General features: G+C 35.6%; 1 protein-coding gene across 2 annotated transcripts in view; it reads right to left on the bottom strand.

Moving 5' to 3' along the window:
- Positions 1 to 19,827, bottom strand: part of MLLT3 (MLLT3 super elongation complex subunit) — a gene marked incomplete at both ends in the record, with an annotated part of 284,995 nt that overhangs the window by 90,958 nt on the left and 174,210 nt on the right. Inside the window, one exon of one of the 2 annotated variants that reach the window (XM_084239270.1) lies at positions 17,635 to 17,795. In XM_084239270.1, coding sequence (XP_084095396.1) covers positions 17,635 to 17,795 — 161 coding nt within the window. The remainder of the gene's footprint in view (positions 1 to 17,634; positions 17,796 to 19,827) is intronic. The other variant, XM_084239269.1, reaches the window with a different exon arrangement.

Here is a 19,827-nt window from a genome sequence, read left to right as displayed (position 1 = left end):
AAAGATTTTTATCTTTTATTTATACAAGAGCCAAGGTACAGGCCAGACGCGTGGGAGGGTAAGAGGATTCACCAGAGACAGAGCAGGAAACAGAGCAGGCAGACTGACGAAATACACTGCTGAGGGGAACAGCAGGCGAGACAGGAGAGGTCTGCTCACCATGTTGGGTTGCTCCGAGGCCAGCGGGGATCAAACCGGCACAGCAGAGGCTGTGGACAGCTTTGCAGCACTATGTTCAACTGCCTGCACCACCAGGGAGGCCCTGTTCTAGTATTTCTAAGGTATGTAAGAGAAGTAGTCCTAGGTTGTTTTTAATTATTTATTTTTATTTTATTTTAATTTTTAAAAAGATTTATTTATTTATGCATACAAAAACTGTGGTATAAGCCAGAGGTGCGGGGGGTGAGAGGATTCACCAGAGACAGAGTGGGGAACAGAACAGGTGGCTCTACTGAAATACACTGCTAAGGAGAGCAGCGGGCAAAACAGAAGAGGTCTGCTGTGCCATGTGGGTTAGCTCCCGGAGGCCAAGGATTGCACTCATGCCCCAGTGGCGGGCAAAAGCTTTATAGTGCTGAGACTTAACCCCTACACCACCAGGGAGGCCCAAACATGGGTTGATTTTAATTCCTTTTCTCTTTTACTTGGATTTTGAAAAAATTAACATTACACTGCATTATTACAGATAAAATAAGAAAGTACAGTAAACAAAATCCCTAACTCAACCCTTACTTGACCAATCATTTTTGTAGCTAATATCTTAGTTTATTTATCTGAAAAATGGGGAGCTTGAGCTATTCTATCAAAAAATCCCTTCAGATAGAAAACTGTATGTACAATATTCACAAAATTCTAAAAAATAAAAAATGCCAGCCAATAATACTCTCTCCTGCAAAATTATTCAGTTTTGATGGAGAAATAAAAGCTTTCCCAGACAAACAGAAGCTGATTAAGTTTAACACAACCAGACCTGCCTTATATGAAATGCTAAAAGTCCTTCTACACGAAGAGAGAAAGAAAAAAAAAAGACTAAGCAATGTAAAAACAGAAACACAGATACAAAAAATATAAATAAGAACAATACAGAACAAACAACAAAATATTAAAGGGGAGGAAAAAAAGGACAGACTCTGGATAGTCAAATAATGAAATGATACCAACACAAAAAAGAGTATTCTAGATATAGAAAATTTGCTATGGCTTTCATGGTACCCACAAAGCATACCCTTGGAAAAAGAAATGAAAAAACTAAGAGAACCAACATGGAAAGTCACCCAAATGAAGAAGAAATAGATGAAAAAAGAAACAACAGAAAGATAAAACAACCAAAACCAAAGCCAGAATGGCTATATGCCTCAGATATCAATATTTGCCTTAAATGTGATTGGTCTTAACTCTCCAATCAGAAGACACAAAGTGGCAGATTGGATAAAGAAGCATGACCCATCTGTGCATACATGACCCCTCCATGCATACATCAGCTCTAAAGACATAGACTAAAAGTGAAAAGCTGGAACAAGACATTTCAAGTCAACAGAGACAACAGAAAGAACCTCTAGTCTTATATCTGATAAATTACATTTTCAACCAAAGAAGGTAATTAGTTACAAGAAGAGAACTATACAGTGATCAAAGAGACAATTCATCAATAAGATAACTGTCATCAAAGTTTATACACTCAACACAGGTGTACCCAAATGTGTAAAACAACTATTAACAGAGCTCAAGTAAAACCTTGACAACAACACAATAATGGAAGGGGAGATCTCTACATATCATTTACCTTAATGGATATATTATCCGGACAGATAATAAACAAGAAATTACTGGCTTTAAGTGACGTAATAAACAGAATGGATTTAATAGAAATATGAAGAGCTGTTCATCACAAAGAAAAAAATATGCATTCTTCTCAAGAACACATGGAACATTTTTGAGGATAGATCAGACACAGGAAACAAAACAAGCCTCAAATACATGAAAATTGAAATTTTATCAAATACCTTCTCTATCACAAAGGTGTAAAGCTAGAAATTGACCACAAAAATAAGCCTGAATAAAGCCAAACATGTAGAGACTAAACAAAAAAAATTTTTTAAGGATTTATTTATACAAGCACTGGGTACAGTCAGAAGCGCGGGAGGTTGAGAGAATTCACCAGAGTCAGAGCGGAGAGCAGAGCAGGCAGACCAAAGAAACACACTGCTGAGGGGAGCAGCGGGTGGCAGGAGAGGTCTGCGCACCATGTGGGACCCTCACCCAGAGGCCAGGGATCAAATTGGTGCTGCAGAGGCTGCGGGCAGCTTCACAACCCAGTCCTCAACCACTGCGCCACTGCTGAGGCCCTAAACAAAATGTTTTTGAATAACTCTTGGGTCAATGAAGAAATCAAAGGAGAAATTAAAAATTACTGGAGATTAAAAAAAGAGATAAGCTATCAGACCTATGGGATGCAGCAAAAGTGGTCCCAAAGGAAAGTGCATAGCAATGCAAGCCCTCATCATCAATAAACAAGAAAAGTCTCAAACAACTTAACTTTACATCTGAATCAACTAGAAGAACAAGGGAACCAAAAATCAATAAAGGGAAGAAAATAATAAAAGTCAGCGTGGAAATAAACAAAATGGAAAACAAAAAGATACAAAAGATAACTGAAACCAAGGGGCATTTTGATCAAAAGAAAAACAAAATTGATAAATCCTTTGCTAGCCTCATTAAGAAAAAGAGAAAACTCTAATAAGAATAAAAAATGAAAGGGGTATATCTCTTACCACAGAGATACAAAAGATAATAAGAGCCTGCTATGAATATCTATATACAAAAAATTAGACAATCTAGAAGAAATAAAAAAAAAATTCTAGAATCATACAACCTCCAAAGATTTAATCAGGATGAAACAGTTTGAAATGACCTATCACAAACTCAGAAATCAAAAGAACAAACAGAAGTCTTCCTAAGAACAAAAAATGCAGGACCAGATGGCTTCACTATTGAATTCTACCAAACAGTCAAAGATGCATAACCTATTCTTTTCAACTCTTCAAAAAATTGAAGAGAGGGAGGGAAACTCCTAAACACTTTTCAAGGAAACATTACATTGATCCCCAAACTAGACAAGAACAACATACACACACAAAAGAAAACTGTAGGTCAATATTGCTGATGAACATACATGTAAAAATTCTCAACAAAATCTTGGCAAATTGAATCCAACAAAAAATTGAGAGATTTGTTCAGCATGACTATATGGAATTTATTCCAGGGATGCAAAGTCAGTTCAAGATGTGCATGTCATTCAATGCCGCATCAATAAAATGAAAGCTAAAAATCACATGATAATTTCAATAGACACTAATGAAATACTTGGCACAATTCACTTATGATAAAAACTCTCAATAAATTGGGAATAAAATGAAGACAACTAACAAATAAAGGCCATACATGACAAACTCTCAGCTAGTATCATAGACAATGGTGAAAACTGAAAGCATTTTCTGTATGATAAGGAGCAAAACAAAGATGTCCACTCTTAACTACTACAGTTCAATACAGTATTAGAAGTCCTAGTCAGAGCCATTAGCAAGACAAAGATATAAAATGCATCCAAACTGTTAAAGAAGTGAAACTACCAGTCTTTGCATATAGTATGATAATATACATAGAAAAGAACAAAAGATATACAACACTGCTATGAATATAGTACAGGATCAGCATACAAAGTCAACACACAAAAAATCCATTGTGTTTCTATATACAAACAATGAATTAGTGGAAAGCAAAATCAAGAAAACATTCCCATTTACAATTGCACCAAAAAGGATGAAAAATCTGAGAGTAAACTTAGTAAAGGAGGTAAAGAACCTATACACAGAAAACTATTAGTCACTATCAAAAGAAATAAAAAAAAGACATAGAAAACTATTTTATATTCATGGGTTGGAATAATAACAACATCATTAATCATATCACCTAAAGCAAGATCTATCAAAATCCCAAAACTACTTTTTCAAGGATATAAAACAATTATGAAAGTTTTTTTTTAATTTTTTTTTATAGAGGCATGCTTTATTTATTTATTTGTTTGTTTGTTTGTTTTGTTTATACATGCACTGGGTACAGTCAGAAGCGCGAGAGGGTGAGAGAATTCACCAGAGCCAGAGCGGGGAGCAGAGCAGGCAGAAGGACCGAAGTACACTGCTGAGGGGAGCAGCGGGTGGCAGGAGAGGTCTGCGCACCATGTGGGACCCTCCTGTGGTGGCCGGGGAGCAGCCGGGGATCGAACTGGCACTGCAGAGGCCGCGGGCAGCTTTGCAACCCAGCGCTCAACCGCTGCGCCACCGGGGAGGCCCTTATGAAAGTTTTATGGAACCACAAGAAACACAGAATAACCAAAATAATTCTGAAAGTTAAAAAAAAAAAGTATCATGTGTCTGGTGTCAAACTATACCACAAGGTGACAGTAATTAAAACAGCATGGCACTGGAACAAAAAAACACAAGCACCAAATAGACCAGAATATAAATCCCAGAAATAAACTCACAAAGAATATGGACAGTTTATCTTTGACAAAAGAACCATGACCACAGAAATGGACTACATCAAACTAAAAAGCCTGACAACAAAAGAAAACACCACAAAAATTAAAAGGTAACTTACAGATTGGGAGAAGATATTTGCAGATTACATATCCAAGTAGGTGCTAATATCCAAAAATGTGTAAAAAAACTCAGAAAACTCAACAATAAAAAAAATCAAATAACCCAATTTATAAATGGGCAAAGCAACTACTTAGATACTTCTTCCAAAACATGCAGATGGCCCACAGGCACATGAAAAAATGCTCAATGTCACTTTTATAGAAACACAAATCAAAATGACAAAGAGGTATTATCCACTACTGTGAGAATGGCACATATTAAAAAGAACGGAAACAAATATTGGCAAAGATGTGGAGAAAAAGGATCACCTGTCCACTGTTGGTGGGAATATAAACTGATACAGCTTTTGAAAATGGTATGGAAATTTCTTAAAGAATTGAAAATGGAAATACCATATGATTCAACAATTCCACTCTTTACCCAAAGAATATGAAAACACTAATATAAAAAGTTTCAACACCCCTATGTTCCTAACTACATTATTTATTATTGTCAAGTCACAGAACCAACTTAAATGTCAATGGACAGACAACTAGACATAGAATTTGTGGAATATACTCAATAGAATACTAGTTAGATTTTTAAAATGATGAAAAGGTGTCTTTTGGGACAAAATGGATAGATCCTGAAGTAATTACAATAAGTGAAATAAGTCAGAAAGAGCAAGATAATTACCAGATGGTTTCACTCATTTGTGAACTATGATTAACTAAAGAAAAATAAACTAGCACAACACAACAAAAATAATCCTTAAACTATGACACATATAGTGGTTACCAGAGGGGTGGGGGGCACAGAAGAGGGATTGTGGGTAGGGTGACAACAGGGCATTGACACTAGAGCTATGGTGGAGTGTGAGTTAAGTGGTATGCATATTTGAAGTGTGAAGTTGAACACACAAAATCATAATCTTATGTAAATGAATGGCAAATCAATAAAACTTGATTTAAAAAACTATAGGTATAGGTATATTCTTCTCATTTTTATAAGTGAGGAAATGAACCAGTAGAAACTAGTAATTTGTCCAAAGTAATAGAATTCCTAGGCATCAATGCCAACAGCTGATAATATGGTCCATTTCTTAACAGAGTATGCCCTTTTAGCCATGCCCTTTTATTCCCCAAAGAAAATCAGGATAGATGTTCAGAAAATTGACCAGTGAAAAATTTACTACAATCTCAATAATTCATATAGATTTTATTACCTTTGAGCTGATTAATCAAGTATGGAATTTAAATTTGTGCCTGTGAAACTTTCACACCCTGTGCTGCTCTGAAGCAGAGGCACATGTATCTTTAACCACAATGTATTTTCATCTAAAAAAGATAAATGAGAATAAAGATTTACCTATACCATGTTTTTTTAATTAAAAAGAAGTACTGAAATCATAATGGAGGGTATTTTGTAAACCATAAACAATCCTTCAGTAGAAAAATAAAAAAGAATAAGACCAGGATTCAGATAAGATGATAGCTAGGGATAGTGTGGATGGAAACGGACAGAAGCTCAAGAAACTTAATCCTGGGAGAGAGCTGGGGTGGGCAAAACAAATGAATTGCTTCTTTATCAAGAGTAGGAATAAAATTTAGGAAGGAAAAAAATACAGAAGAGGACACAGGAGAAATAGACTCAGAACAAGTTTCCAGCCCTATTCTTGAGCTGAAGAGTCAAATTAGATAAAATGCATTAGATAACGTACTAGGACATAGTGGAAAGCATTGTTATTACTGGTGACTGTTATTAAGAACTAGTGTGGGCCTCCCCAGTGGCGAAGTGGTTGAGCACTGGGTTGCGAACTCTGCATCGCCGGTTCGATCCCTGGCTGCTCCCCGGCCACCGGAGGAGGGTCCCACATGGCAAGCAGACCTCTCCTGCCACCCGCTGCTCCCCTCAGCAGTGTACTTCAGTCCTTCTGCCTGCTCTGGCTCTGGTGAATTCTCTCAACCTCCCGCGCTTCTCACTGTACCCAGTGCTTGTATAAATAAATAAATTAATTTAAAAAAAAAAAAAGACCTAGCGTACACCCATCATCTGCAGTTCTCTCATGCTCTTTACCAAAACACTCAGAACTCAAAATTATCAGAAAGGAAAATTCTACTTTATTTAATCTTTACTTTAAAAAATAATAAATCACTCCCCATTGAGTGAAAAATCCCAATAGTGGGGGCTACATTATTCACCTGGTCTTTCCATTTTAGTGGCCACTCTTTTTTCAGAGTTAACATGGTCTCATAGTCACTGACCTTTGAAACTTCAGTTTAGCACAATGTTCTTATCAAAAGTCCTCTTGCTCCCTGAAACCAGAACTTTACAAATAACTATAAATGTTGGATAAGAGTGCAATAAGTTAACAACACAAAGCAGAGTGAGAGAATAAAAGGCCAGACTGTAAGTCCGAAAGGACGTGGCTATTCTAAAATGGAATATTCTAAGAACAAATTTTTAAGGAAGCTTATTGTTTCCCCAGATTAGTCTAGTCCAGATTCTCAGACCATATAGTTTTGTCTTTAACAATCAAATCGGCTTTTTGTCTAGACCTGTAAATAATGTCACCACTGTAAATGATTGTCCAGACGGTTTCCTGCACAAGGATGCTATACCAATGGGATGAGGACTAGCTGAAATCCATGCTATGTTCCTTTGCTAGGGCTTTAAGGGCAGGGGCACTAATTTCTAATGTGCACAAAGACAGCATGGATACAATATGGATAGCCTTCTGTCTATACAACCTACCCAAACCCATGTCCTGAACCACCATGAGTTCACATTAAGACTGAAATTTATGAGGTGAACTAGATTTTTATTATATTCCATTTTCACTCTAACAATAGTTGAATGGCCCAGTTTGTTTTATGGATAGGGCGTCCTTATTTTAGCCAATCTTTCCATTAATTAAATCTTAACCATTTAACCATTTCACACTGCACACAAGCTCTCAGTCTATCCTATAACAGGATAGAAACCAAGAATGACATATACAAAGACAAATTATGTAACCTACACCTGTAATAATTCAAATCCATAATAATATAAATTTTTCTAAACAATAGATCATATAAGGCCTACTCAATCACAGAAAAAATGGATCATGATGCTTCTATATTGAGAAATACTCTGAAATTGGTGAAAAGTCAGTCCTTTTGTTTTTAGTGTTGTCTACAGTCTCTAAGTACTAAGCCAGTATCTTTCATTTTGAGAAGTTGAGAGTCATAAGGAGAAAATAACAATACCAAAAAAAAAAATCCCAAACCACAAAGAACACATTACTGGAAACTTCTTAAAAACCAACCAAAATTTTTACATCAGTCCTCTGAAGTGTGAAGACAGCTTTTTGAAGAAATAAGACAAAACCACAGTTTAAAGCCTAAGCAACTTACAGCTAATATATTAAGTTCAACATATAAATATCACATTATTTTAAAATCAGGCAAAAATGAGATTCCTTTTTGTTCCTAAAACATGTTCTTTCCAGTAGAACATGATTATGATGTCAATGTCTTGAAATAGAAATACTTTCTAGGTAATATAAATCATAGTTCAAAACCAAGGCATAATAAAACCCTGTAAGAACAAAAAGGTCATTTCAATAAATGAAACAATCATTTGCTTACCATGTAACAACATGCTACATTTTATTTAATAATCTCAAATTGGAGGAAGGAGATGTCATGTTTATTTAAATTTACACCCACCTAAAGGAGCAGATCCAAGAACTGAATGTGTGCCTTCAGAATTCAAGTCAAACACTCTATCACACCATGGCTATGGTGCGATATATAAAAGTTGTATTAAGCCAGCTGCCATTTATCCTCAGCCTTCAAAAACGAATTGCAAATATCTAATAGGCATTTATTATTTTTAATTGTATTATTCTTATTAAGGGAACAGTGGTTTACAACATTGTGTATGACTCAGAGGTATAAATTCATACCTCTTCAGATGCATGTCCCCACACCAAACCCATCACTGCAGCATCAATGATTCTGCATCCTAATCTTAATTCACTGGGCCTCCTCTACCCTTTGCTCAGGCATTTATTTCTTAAAGTGCTATCTTTAGACCCGAATCACTGTCAAGTTTTCTTTTAACTTCTAGAACAGAAAAATGCAGAATATAAACTGTTTTCCACTTAGTATCACAGTGCATGAACCAAAAAAATATCCAATAGGTCAATTAAAATACAGTCGCCCTCATAAGCAACTTCTTTACCATTCTAGAATTATGGCACAGACTCAATATATTAAATTTCGTATGTAGTTTTGAAACAAGTGCATGATGAATTACCTGATCCTAAGAGGGAGAGAGAAATTAAACCAACAGAACCAACAGAAATTAATGGTAACATTTTGACATTTAAAAAGAACTGTTCAATTTTTTTTAAATTTGAAATTCACCAAGATTTCCATGCACTGATTTGTTTTTCCTTTTCTATTCATAATTTCTTGGCATTCTCTTCATTTGGGGTTAGAGCTAGAGGCAGGGCTCAGTGATAGTTTTCTTTCTGATATTACAGCATTTCCATTCAAATCTAAAGTGAGGCTCCTACTTAAAGTCAGCTAAACTGCTCCTGCTGGGAGGTCTGCGGAAGGACACGTGGCACACCATCCAATAATGCAGCTTAACCCTGACAGGACATGCGAGCTGCCTAGTACACCCTCTGCGGACATCTGTCTGTTATATTTCTTTTGCATTAGCCTTTGCTCAATTTATGCAACAAGAGTATTTGAGGTTTGGACTGGGCGAAAAGTGTGTCCCTATTTTTCTCTCCCTACTGACAAGGTAAACAGTAACTGAGAAGGAAGGAACAATAAGATTATTTTATACCAGATTTTTTTTGTATGTATTTTCAAAAGTCTGTAACTGTTTTGCAATCAACTTATGCAACTTTCAGAAGACATTAAACCACAAAACCACTAAATATGATGGGAGGACATAAATAACTTTCCACTATCGTGACCAGGCTTTTCCTAAAAATTTATGAGATCATTGTTACATTTGGAATGAAGACTCACAACTCAGACATTCTATCCATCATTGATATGTATGTTCTACTTTTATGACTTAATTTTCCAGACTTGGGTGGTGGGGAAGGGGTGGTAAAAGACATAAAAAGGAGAACATACAAATATGACAGAAAATTAACCTCAACTCTGAGAAACAAACTAAGAGAAGCTGCCTGCTTGATCCTATGTTTATTTAAATAAATCACCCTTTATCAGTGCTAGTAGAAAAAGAGCAGCATCCTTTTATTTTTCTAGGCAGATGATTACAGGATGATATAGAATCAGAAAATAACAAAAAGACACACTTGTTCCAAAATGAATATCCAAAAAAACCCAATGAAGCTGTCCAGTAACAGCCACTAAAATAAACTTTTCTGTGTTATTTCCTTTGAGTAATTTTTAAAATAAGCAGTCAACTATCCATCTCTGGGCACTGTTGAGATGAGTTTGCCACAAAAGCCACTTATATTTTTAGAAGCCAGAGTCTTGACAAATCAGTTCCTAAGAACATAATTTGTTACACATTGAAGAAAGCCTGAAAACACAGACTTTGGTTAGAGAGGCTTCCGTATCTTTTTGTAACATTTCCAAATGTAAGCATGTGGGAAGAGTACCCATAAATTTAAGTTGAAACTGAAACACTTAGAATATTTCCAATTTAAAATACATTAAAATGTGGTCTTTGAGAGGAAATGAAAATGACTTTTAAACATATGAAAAGATGCTCATCATCACGCATAAGAGAAATGTGAATGAAAAATGAGATGTCATTTTTCACTCATCAGTTTTTGGGGAAAATGTTTAATAAATCACCATGTGGAGAAACAGGTACTTTCACCCATTGTTGATGCAAGCATAGAATAGTATAACCTCTTTGGCAGGCAATTTGTAAATGCCTATCAAAATTTAAATTCCCTTCTGCCTTGGAGGCACAGTTTTACTCCTAGGAATTTATCCTACAAATAAACTCATCCGTGTGCACCAAGAACTATATAAAAGATTATTCACTACAGCTTTGTTGTTGGATAGAGACTCATTCTATGTCATTTTGCATCTTATACACATTTACCTATTGCCAAAAAAAATAAAGTTTGCATCTTATACACATTTACCTATTGCCAAAAAATTAAACCCACCAAGAAAAGGAAAGGAAATACAAAACTATGCTGTGCAAGATTCATTCCAGAACCCTGTGAAAACATGCTAAGTTAGGTGACTTGCATTGATGCAGCTGCATTAGCAAAAGCTTCTTACCATAAGATCATTTTGGCCCTTTACTAACCAAAACTCTTTGTTAGGGGCCCATGGTGGACATGAATCCCACTTCACAATAAGCAGTGTTTCTGAATGATTCCAATTTATTCCTTGCAAAACGTATCACTCATAGATACACACATATATATGTAACTGTCACTCTGGAGAACAGGGCTGCATTATGCTGCAGACTGAAAGCATGTTCCCCATGTCTTCTCCAGAAAATCTTGCCAAATGGGCGTCTGAAATGTCCTATTGAAACAGGTGGTGTCTGAACAGAATTGGATTTCTGCCTGTAGAAACCCTAGCTTTAACAACTGTAGTTAGTTTTAATTTTCAGTCCTCAAAATTAACTGCTTGCCAGTGATTCAGAAATAGACAGAACAACGTGTTTAGACTTTGCCCTGTTTAATTGAGGAAAGAAAGAAAAAAATACCCACCAACATCATACCACCAACCCATAAAGAACAACAGAACCAAAGCAGACCACTTGATTTCTAGGCCAAAAAAAGGAGCAGCTGTAAAATAAACTCAGTTGTCCAAAGATGTTTGCCCCTTTTGTGCTTTCTTCATAGAAGCACCAGGATGCAGCAAGCTTCCTAAACATTCTACTTAGGAAATCTTTCAAGGGCTTTGAGAAACCTTTAATATGCTAGAAATTTAGAATGAAGGTTGATAAGAACTGATAAGTTTCCTAATGAAGAGCCACATCTTAGTGAAATAAGCCATAAGGAAAAGAAAAATATCAAATGGTTTCACTTGTAGGAGAATATAGGGGAACCAAATAAGAGATCAGGAAAAAATTAACAATAATAACAACAACAACTACAACAAAAACTAGCAGGCAACCATAAAAAAGAAACATTTTGCGAGGGAGGGGGAAGAAAAGGGATCAAATCAGGGGAGAGAAGAGCACAAGGGACTATGGTGATGGTCAGGGGTGAACTGGTGGTGGGAATTTTACAAGGAATACACAATGATGTAAAAGATATAAATAAAAAATAAATAATTAATTAAAAAAAGATAATCCAAACAGATCTGTTTTCTCTTTATACAAGTAAAACACAGAATATAAACTTCTTCATTAAAGACATCATGGGAACTACACAGGTCCATCAATGTCTTGCTCATACTAAATCCAGAGTAGTTTACCATAAATAAGTCTTTTCCATAGCACTTTCAAGAACTTGATATATAAGTGGCTAAACATCCTTTGATCTTCTAAGCAAGCAAACAAAGGAACTAAGGGGCTATTTCTACTCTGTACCACACATCATGGTCACACATTACCAGTGAGAAAAATACTGTCTCATTCCTTTCATAGATTATTAAGTGAAAGTCAAAATGATTTAATATCTTTCCTGGAGTAATTCTGTTGGAAAAAGATCTAGAGATGAGGTTTTTATGTAAATCTGCCTGATTTCAAAACTTTTCCATTTGTATCACATTCCCTTGCAACAGCTTATCCAGAGAACTGAGTTAGAACAACAAGTTTAAGTCATAGGACATACACTACCTAATATATCTTTACTTTGCCAGCACCCGAAAGACAAACTTATGTTCTTTCAATCGGACATAATGGATGTCAAACCCTAACACCAACCCTAACATAAGGAAAGTCAAATCCTCTGTAGTTTTGCGGTGTGACTGAATTCCAGTTACTAAGCAGGTGATCAAATACACTGAGAGAAACTCATCTATGGTGACCGCAAACCCTAAAAAAAAAAAATCCTAGAATCCTGAAGCGCATATCTGAAAATCACTCAAAAAATACTCATTGGGAGCCTCCCTGGTGGTGCAGCGGTTGAGCGCTGGATTGCAAAGCTCCCCGCAGCCCCTGCAGCACCAGTTCAATCCTCGGCCACCAGCGAGGGTCCCGCATAGCGCGACAGACCTCTCCTGCCGCACCCACTGCTCCCCTCAGCAGTGTCATTCATCAGTCTGCCTGTTCTGATCCCTGCTCTGGCTCTGGTGAATTCTCTCACCCTCCCGCGCTTCTGACTGTACCCAGTGCTTGTATAAATAAATAAATAAATCTTTTAAAAAAATACTCATTGGTTCATTTTTTTAATGGAAAAGAAACAGAAATATCTTATGGAAATGAGAGGTGCATCTCGAAGGGGTACAATGGCCATTTTGATTAAAATTTAAGGACAAAGAGATAAGTCTTACTTTCAATAGTTTATTGCTCACTATCCTCTACCTGCACAAGCAGTCAAAGAATAAATAAATCTCAAAATAAAGGCAATCTCCTCCCAGAAGTTCTTGGGTAGTTCTTTCCCAAATTCTGATCCCTACCTGTCTTTTTCTGACTTCATGCCTGATAGAACCTAGGTTCTAAGTCAAATCTCCAATTTCCCTAGCAAGCTCCAAAGAGTTCTCTCATTTCGAGGAAACTAGTTTCAGAGTCTTATAAATGAAATCCTTTTGCATTTTAATAATTTCAGAAAATAAATCTTAAATACAAATGTGCCCTTCCCACAACTGCTTTTCTTTTTAATATTAGGGAACTATTCAACAGAAGAAGATAGGGTACATTTCTTCCAAGGGAGAAATACATCAAGATTTCTTTGAGATTGTTTGGAAAGGAGTGGCAACATGAGAGAGAGCGAGAGAGAGAAATCAATGAGGAAAAAGAATGTCATTGACAAAAAAAAAAGTTGTTGTACAGTTATAGGTTTATAGATTATGAAATAGAAAAAAATCTCCAAGTTTTCATGATTCTTCTGGCAAAAAGTTCTTTGGAATCATTTTCTTCAAGGAACTGAAAAGTATTTTTTCTAAGATGCTGCCAACTCTAAAAACAATCTTTCTGGTCTCTTGAAAGCCAAATTCAACTTTTAATGGTGCTATGTACTTTTGGTTTCAAAGAAAAAACTGAAAGAGAGGAAAACATTGCCAACACAGTGAGTTTACTCCACTCATGCCTCTCGTCACATAATGCTTTTGCACTGTACATGCTGCATGCTGCACCCTGTCTCACATTGCACATAGGAAGAAGGGACCTTTTTTTTTCCTTTAAAGGTGGAACATACACATCCATGTCACACATGTAATGTTATGGAAAAAGGAACACAGTACTCCCTCTCTTACCCTAAAACCTAGTTTTTTAGAAAGTCTGCCTAAAGAAAAACAGTCATAAACATAACATTTCTAATAGCTACCAAAAGCAAAGGCAATGAAAACAAAAATAAACAAGCGAAACCACAATACACTCAAAAGCTCTAGAACATTACAACAAAGGAAATCATTAACAAAACAAAAAGGTAACCTACTGAGTAGGAGAAAGTATTTACAAGTCATGTATCTAATATGGACTCAATATCCAAAATATTTAAAGAACTCAAACAACTCAACAACAAAAATGATCCAGTTTTAAATGGATTGAGTATCTGAATAGATATTTTTCCAAAGAAGACAAGATGCCCAAAGGTATATGAAGGAGCTCAGCATTACTAATAGTCAGGGAAATGCAATCAAAACCACAGTGAGATATCACCTCATATCTGTTAGAGGCTATCATTTGAAAGAGAAATGATTATCAGTGTTGAAGAGAATGTGGAAATCAGTGAGATCATAGACTGGTGCAGGCACTCTGGAAAAAAACACAGTGGTTCCTCAAATCTTAAAAATAGAAGTACCCGGCCTTCCCGGTGGAGCAGCAGGTTGAGCGCAGCGCTGTGAAGCTGTCCGCAGCCTCAGCAGTGTGGGTTCGATCCCGGCCAGCCGGCAATAATCCCACATGGTGCTGCAGACCTCGCCTGTCACACATGCTGCTCCCCTCAGCAGTGTATTTCTGTCTCCGCCTGTTCTGCTCCCCACTCTGTCTCTGGTGAATCCTCTCACCCTCCCGTGCCTCTGGCCTGTACCCCAGCTCTTGTGTAAAAATAAATAAATCTTTTAAAAAAAATAGAAGTACCAAGTGATCCAACAATCCCGCAAATCCAAAGGAAATGTGTAAAAAAGGAAAAGGGGGGCAATATCCAAGAAATATCTGTACTCCCAAGTTTATTGAAGCACTACTCAAAATAGTCAAGATATGGAAAAAACCTAATTGTTCATCAACAGAAGAATAGATAAAGATGTAGTATGTGTGTATCCCATACTATATTATATATATATATATATATTATATAGTATTATATACTATATAATAGGAATGTTATTCAGTCATCTGTGACAATGTAGATACAACCTCGAGGGCATTAAGCTAAGTAAGCTAAGTTGGACAAAGAAAAATATGACATATTATTATTTATATGTGGAATAGAAAAAGTCCAAATTCATAGAAAGAATGGTAATTGTCAGGGTGGAGGTGCATGTCAAAGAGCATGGACTTTCAGTTTTAAGATGAAAAGTTCCGGGGATCAGCATGGTGATTAAAGTTAATAATACTGAATTATATACTTGAAAGTTGCTAAGAGTAAATCTTAAATGTTCTCACCACAAAAAAGAAATGGCAATTATGCAGGTGTTAGCTAATGCTATGGTAGTAATCATTTTGCAATATATAAGTATATCAAATTAACAAGTTGTACACTTTAAACTTACACAATGTTATAAGTCAATTATATCTCAATAAAGCTGAAAAAAATTCTAAAATAATTAAAATGATTCATAAGTTTGTAACACAATGGTAAACTGAATTAATACTAAGGCAATGATAAATGTTTAAATGTCAGGTAAAACTAGTACAAGGTTGCCAAAAGTCTAGATTTAGACCAAAAAAAGTTTATTTAGTCTACAGATTTTCACATGTCCATAAAAAATTAATCTTGCTATATGAAATGAATAGTCTCTGAAATTACTATTATTTTAAGTGGATTTTTAAATTTTAATTTTACTAAGAAATTCACTGGAATTAGGCCCTTAAAGAACCTAAGTCAAATAACTGGTGTGCTTGCATAATTCACTTTTCAACTTATTATCTTAGCATTGTCAAGACACAATCTAAGTCTAATAGAAAAAAATCAGCAGGCTTCACACAGCACTTAAAGAAATACAAAAAAAGAAAGTTAGAAGCTGAGGAGACTAATTCTGAGATAAAGGCTGAGTGGAGCAAAAGACAGAAATGTACTAGAGACCCTATCAGGATATAGCACTGCACTCTGCTGAAGTCTCCTGATCTATAACTTTCTCTACAGCTCACAAGAAACCCATGAGTATTCTGGGACTAAGTGGTTGTTTTAAAAAGTTCTTGTGTCATATTTACTTTATCCTAAGACCCTTATCAGAAGTCTGATGCATTCAAATTCCATAATTCACATGCTCCAATTACCTACATGCCCAGAAGGAATAATCAGAAACATAAAATGCCACCTTCATAAAAAGAAAAATAATGAGAATAATTAGGATATAAAATGGACCACTTCATTTTTAAGGGCATAGTCAAAGGTAAATAGCATTGACACTGTGCTCTTGATATCCATAAAAAGAGTAAAAAAGGATATTTTTTTTAAAAACCACTTCCTTAATAAATACATAATAAATCCCTAACTTTAAAATGAGTCATATTACACAATCTCATTTCTTCATTAAGATGCATTCCCCCATAAAATACCATAAATGGTGGTTCATTTCCAAATCTAGCCCACCAATACCTATTTAACCCCTATTTACTGTTATGAATTACAGTATGAAATGAAATGTGGTAGAGACTTGCAATGCTTCCAACAGACAGTAATTCAACTGAAAGGACTGGAGCCTAGCAAAACAGGATGCCAAAAACCAGGGGTACTACATAATCCAAAATGTTCATACAATTTTACAAATATATAGGTGATTTTTTATGAGACAGTCAACAGCTTTCCTGAGGTTCTCAAAGGGTTGTCCATACCGCCATGAAGGGAAAGATTGTTTATATAATGTCAAGTCCAGCTCTTTCCTGTAAAATCCTCACGTGAAGTTTATCAGTGGACTGGGGCATCTTGAGGAATGTCTACACATCCTTACTGCAATGATTAGTTCATAAATGCAAAACTAGCAAAAAACCTTTCAGCAAAACTGAGTGAAGGTGATTCTAGAGTAGAGAACACGCTTTAATGTTTTATGGTGTCTGAAGTGCCCATGTAAGATGGCACAGGAAGCTCACCTGAGGTGAAGATAACTCAATGGCACCCACTGTTAAGTAGATTTCAACCAGTCAGTACTGTTTGTCTATACAGCTGACTTAGTGGCAAGTATATTTTCCATATGTCTAGGTTTGCAAAAATCTTTCCCCCTTCTGACCAAATCACATGGACAAAAAATTTAAAAAGTAAAAAAAAAATCTTTTATCTATGCTCAAACAAAAATGTGTACCTAAGTAACCCAAATATATAATATGAATGCATGAGTACCCCTTTTCTATTAATTTTGACCAAGAAAATTTGGACAATGACTCATTTTTACATAATTTTTAATGTGACTTGCAATTTTACCCAGTTTCTATAAACTGACAATAAGAAAGTCCAGCTGTTGTTCTTTTCTTAATTTAGGATAGTCTAATGGGTTTTTTTGGGCTTTTTGTCCAACACTTGTTGAAAATAAATTTGAACTGCATAGACTTAAGGACTAACCAACTGTAATTTCAGACTCATGCTACTTAAAATATTAGTTTATCTCTTCATCTCAAATGAGTCTACAGCTAAGCCATTATGATACTTCATCTTCTTCACATCTCTCAAAACATTATCATACTTAACACACTAGCAATTAGTTCCTATGGGAATGCTTTTCACAAGGCAGTGCCACTTACCCCTCCTGCCTTCAGCAACTTTCTTCTAAAGTCCTCTGTGGGGTTGTTAAAAGTCAGCTTTTCACAGCGGAGGTGATTCACTGGTGGATGGCCTTCAAGATGCAGGAATAAGTCATAATCAAAGCGGACTTTCTTAGGTTCTTCCTGGAGGTTACAAAGTTTAAGAGAAAAGAGTTAGACACAAATAGAAATGGAAAAAGCTAGGGTTTACTCCTCCGAATGAATGGAAAAGACACAGACATTTAAAAGCTGTAATGTCAAGAGGCAAAATGGAAATATCTGATGAATTAATTTCATGTGCCAGAGAAAATCTAAAAGAATAAACTCATCATTTTCCCTGCAACATCTTGAGTGGTATGACAACACCAACAGACACCTAACAAGAAACCTAAGATACCCTCACAGATATTTCCTCCCTTTCTTACTTTACCCTATTTCATCCCACATCAAGGGTTGCCATTTTTTCTCCTAAATAAGTCCTAGATTTTTTTTTTTTTTGGCATAATCCATCTAACCACTACTTCCATTACTCATTGCCCAAACTATTAAGAACTTCCTTCTCTAGTAGGTCTTCTTATACCCGGATAAAATATGTTCAACATTTTCACAGGTCAAATGTACTATATGAAACAAATGTTCACTGCTTAATTACAATTTCAACAGCTTCCAATAGTCATTAGGATAAATATCTAAGCTGAATGTCATATAAGGGATTTTATAAACTGACTTTTGACTTCACATCAGCCCACATTCTTCAATTCATCTGATGGCCCACTGCTGTTGTCTGCTCCTGATATCACCCTCATGGTAGGTTAATGCTGAGTTTTATCCTCGCCTAATGTTACTACTTCCATGGCCTGCTTTCATCCCTCTAAGTTCTGTTTTATCTAGGTAATTTCTACTCATCCTTCTTCATTCAGGTTTCCCTTTGGGAAACATTGCTTGAATACTAGTCCCTCTCCTCTCCTCTGCTCTCTATGCATCTCTCTTCTCTTTGCTACATCTTAGAATAGCTGTATTCTTATTATTTCCCTTTACACTGGGATAAGTATAGATTCTTAAAAATAAAAACGATGGTTGAATGACCATTGTACTCTCGACAATCATTTTAGTGCATGCATATAGTATATACAAGGAAGCAAATATCTGTGAAATTAATTTTTTAAAAAGGTATTTTCTGAACTAGGAGGATAATTGTGTCACATCCAAGAAAACACTATAATTTCATGATACCCAAATTCTAATTCTAAGCTATTATTTCAGGTGATGAAACATCTAAACATCTCTACAGTGATTCTTAAGCATCCAAGATAAAATGGAGACTGAGGGTAACAATAACATGAACTTCAACAGTCATCTCATTTAATTGTCATGACTCTGCTTTGGGTTAGTTAGAAAATTAAGGCATTTAGAATTTGTCATACTGCTTTTTATAAAAATTCCTTGTTTATTATGGATATTAACCATCTCTGCTCAGTTATCATTTTTCAGTTTGTTATTAACTTGTCATTTTGCTTTTTTAATCAATGTTGTTTATATCTTTAATAATATCTTCATTGGGAAACAATTTATTAATGAAAAAAGTCACTTTTAAAGTACACAATTTAGTGGTTTTTAGTATATTCACAGGAGTAAGAGACCATCATCGACCATCAAATTTCAGAACATTTTCATCATTCCAAAAGGAAACCTCAAACTCATTAGTAGTCATTCTCCGTCCCCCCCAGTCCCTACATCCTTTGGCAAGTTCTATTTCTGTTTCTGTGGAATTGCCTATTTCAGACATTTCATGTAATCACAGGAACACATACAGAAGACACATACAAAATGAGGACTTTTTGTGACTGAGTCCTTTCAGAAAGTCCTTTCAGAAAGGACTGAAAGGACTGGGTTCTGGGTTCACACTTTGTTCCTTTTTATGGTTCAATTTTATGTATACATCAGGTTTTGTTTATCCATTTATGAATTAATAGACATGTAGGCTGTTTCAACTTTTTGGTTATTGTGAATAATGCTGCTATGAACATTCATGTAAAAGTTTTTGTTAGGACACATATTTTCATTTCTCTTGGGCACATACCGAGGAGTGGAATATCTGGGTCATGTGGTAATTCTATGTTTAACATTTTTAGGAACTGCATTACTGTTTATCAGAGAGGCTACATTTTAAAATCTC

This window comes from Talpa europaea, assembly GCF_964194135.1.
Source record: "Talpa europaea genome assembly, chromosome: 7".
Classification (NCBI taxonomy): Eukaryota; Metazoa; Chordata; class Mammalia; order Eulipotyphla; family Talpidae; genus Talpa; species Talpa europaea.
Note: the sequence above shows the minus strand (reverse complement) of the source record. Positions and strands in the feature narration are given on the sequence as shown.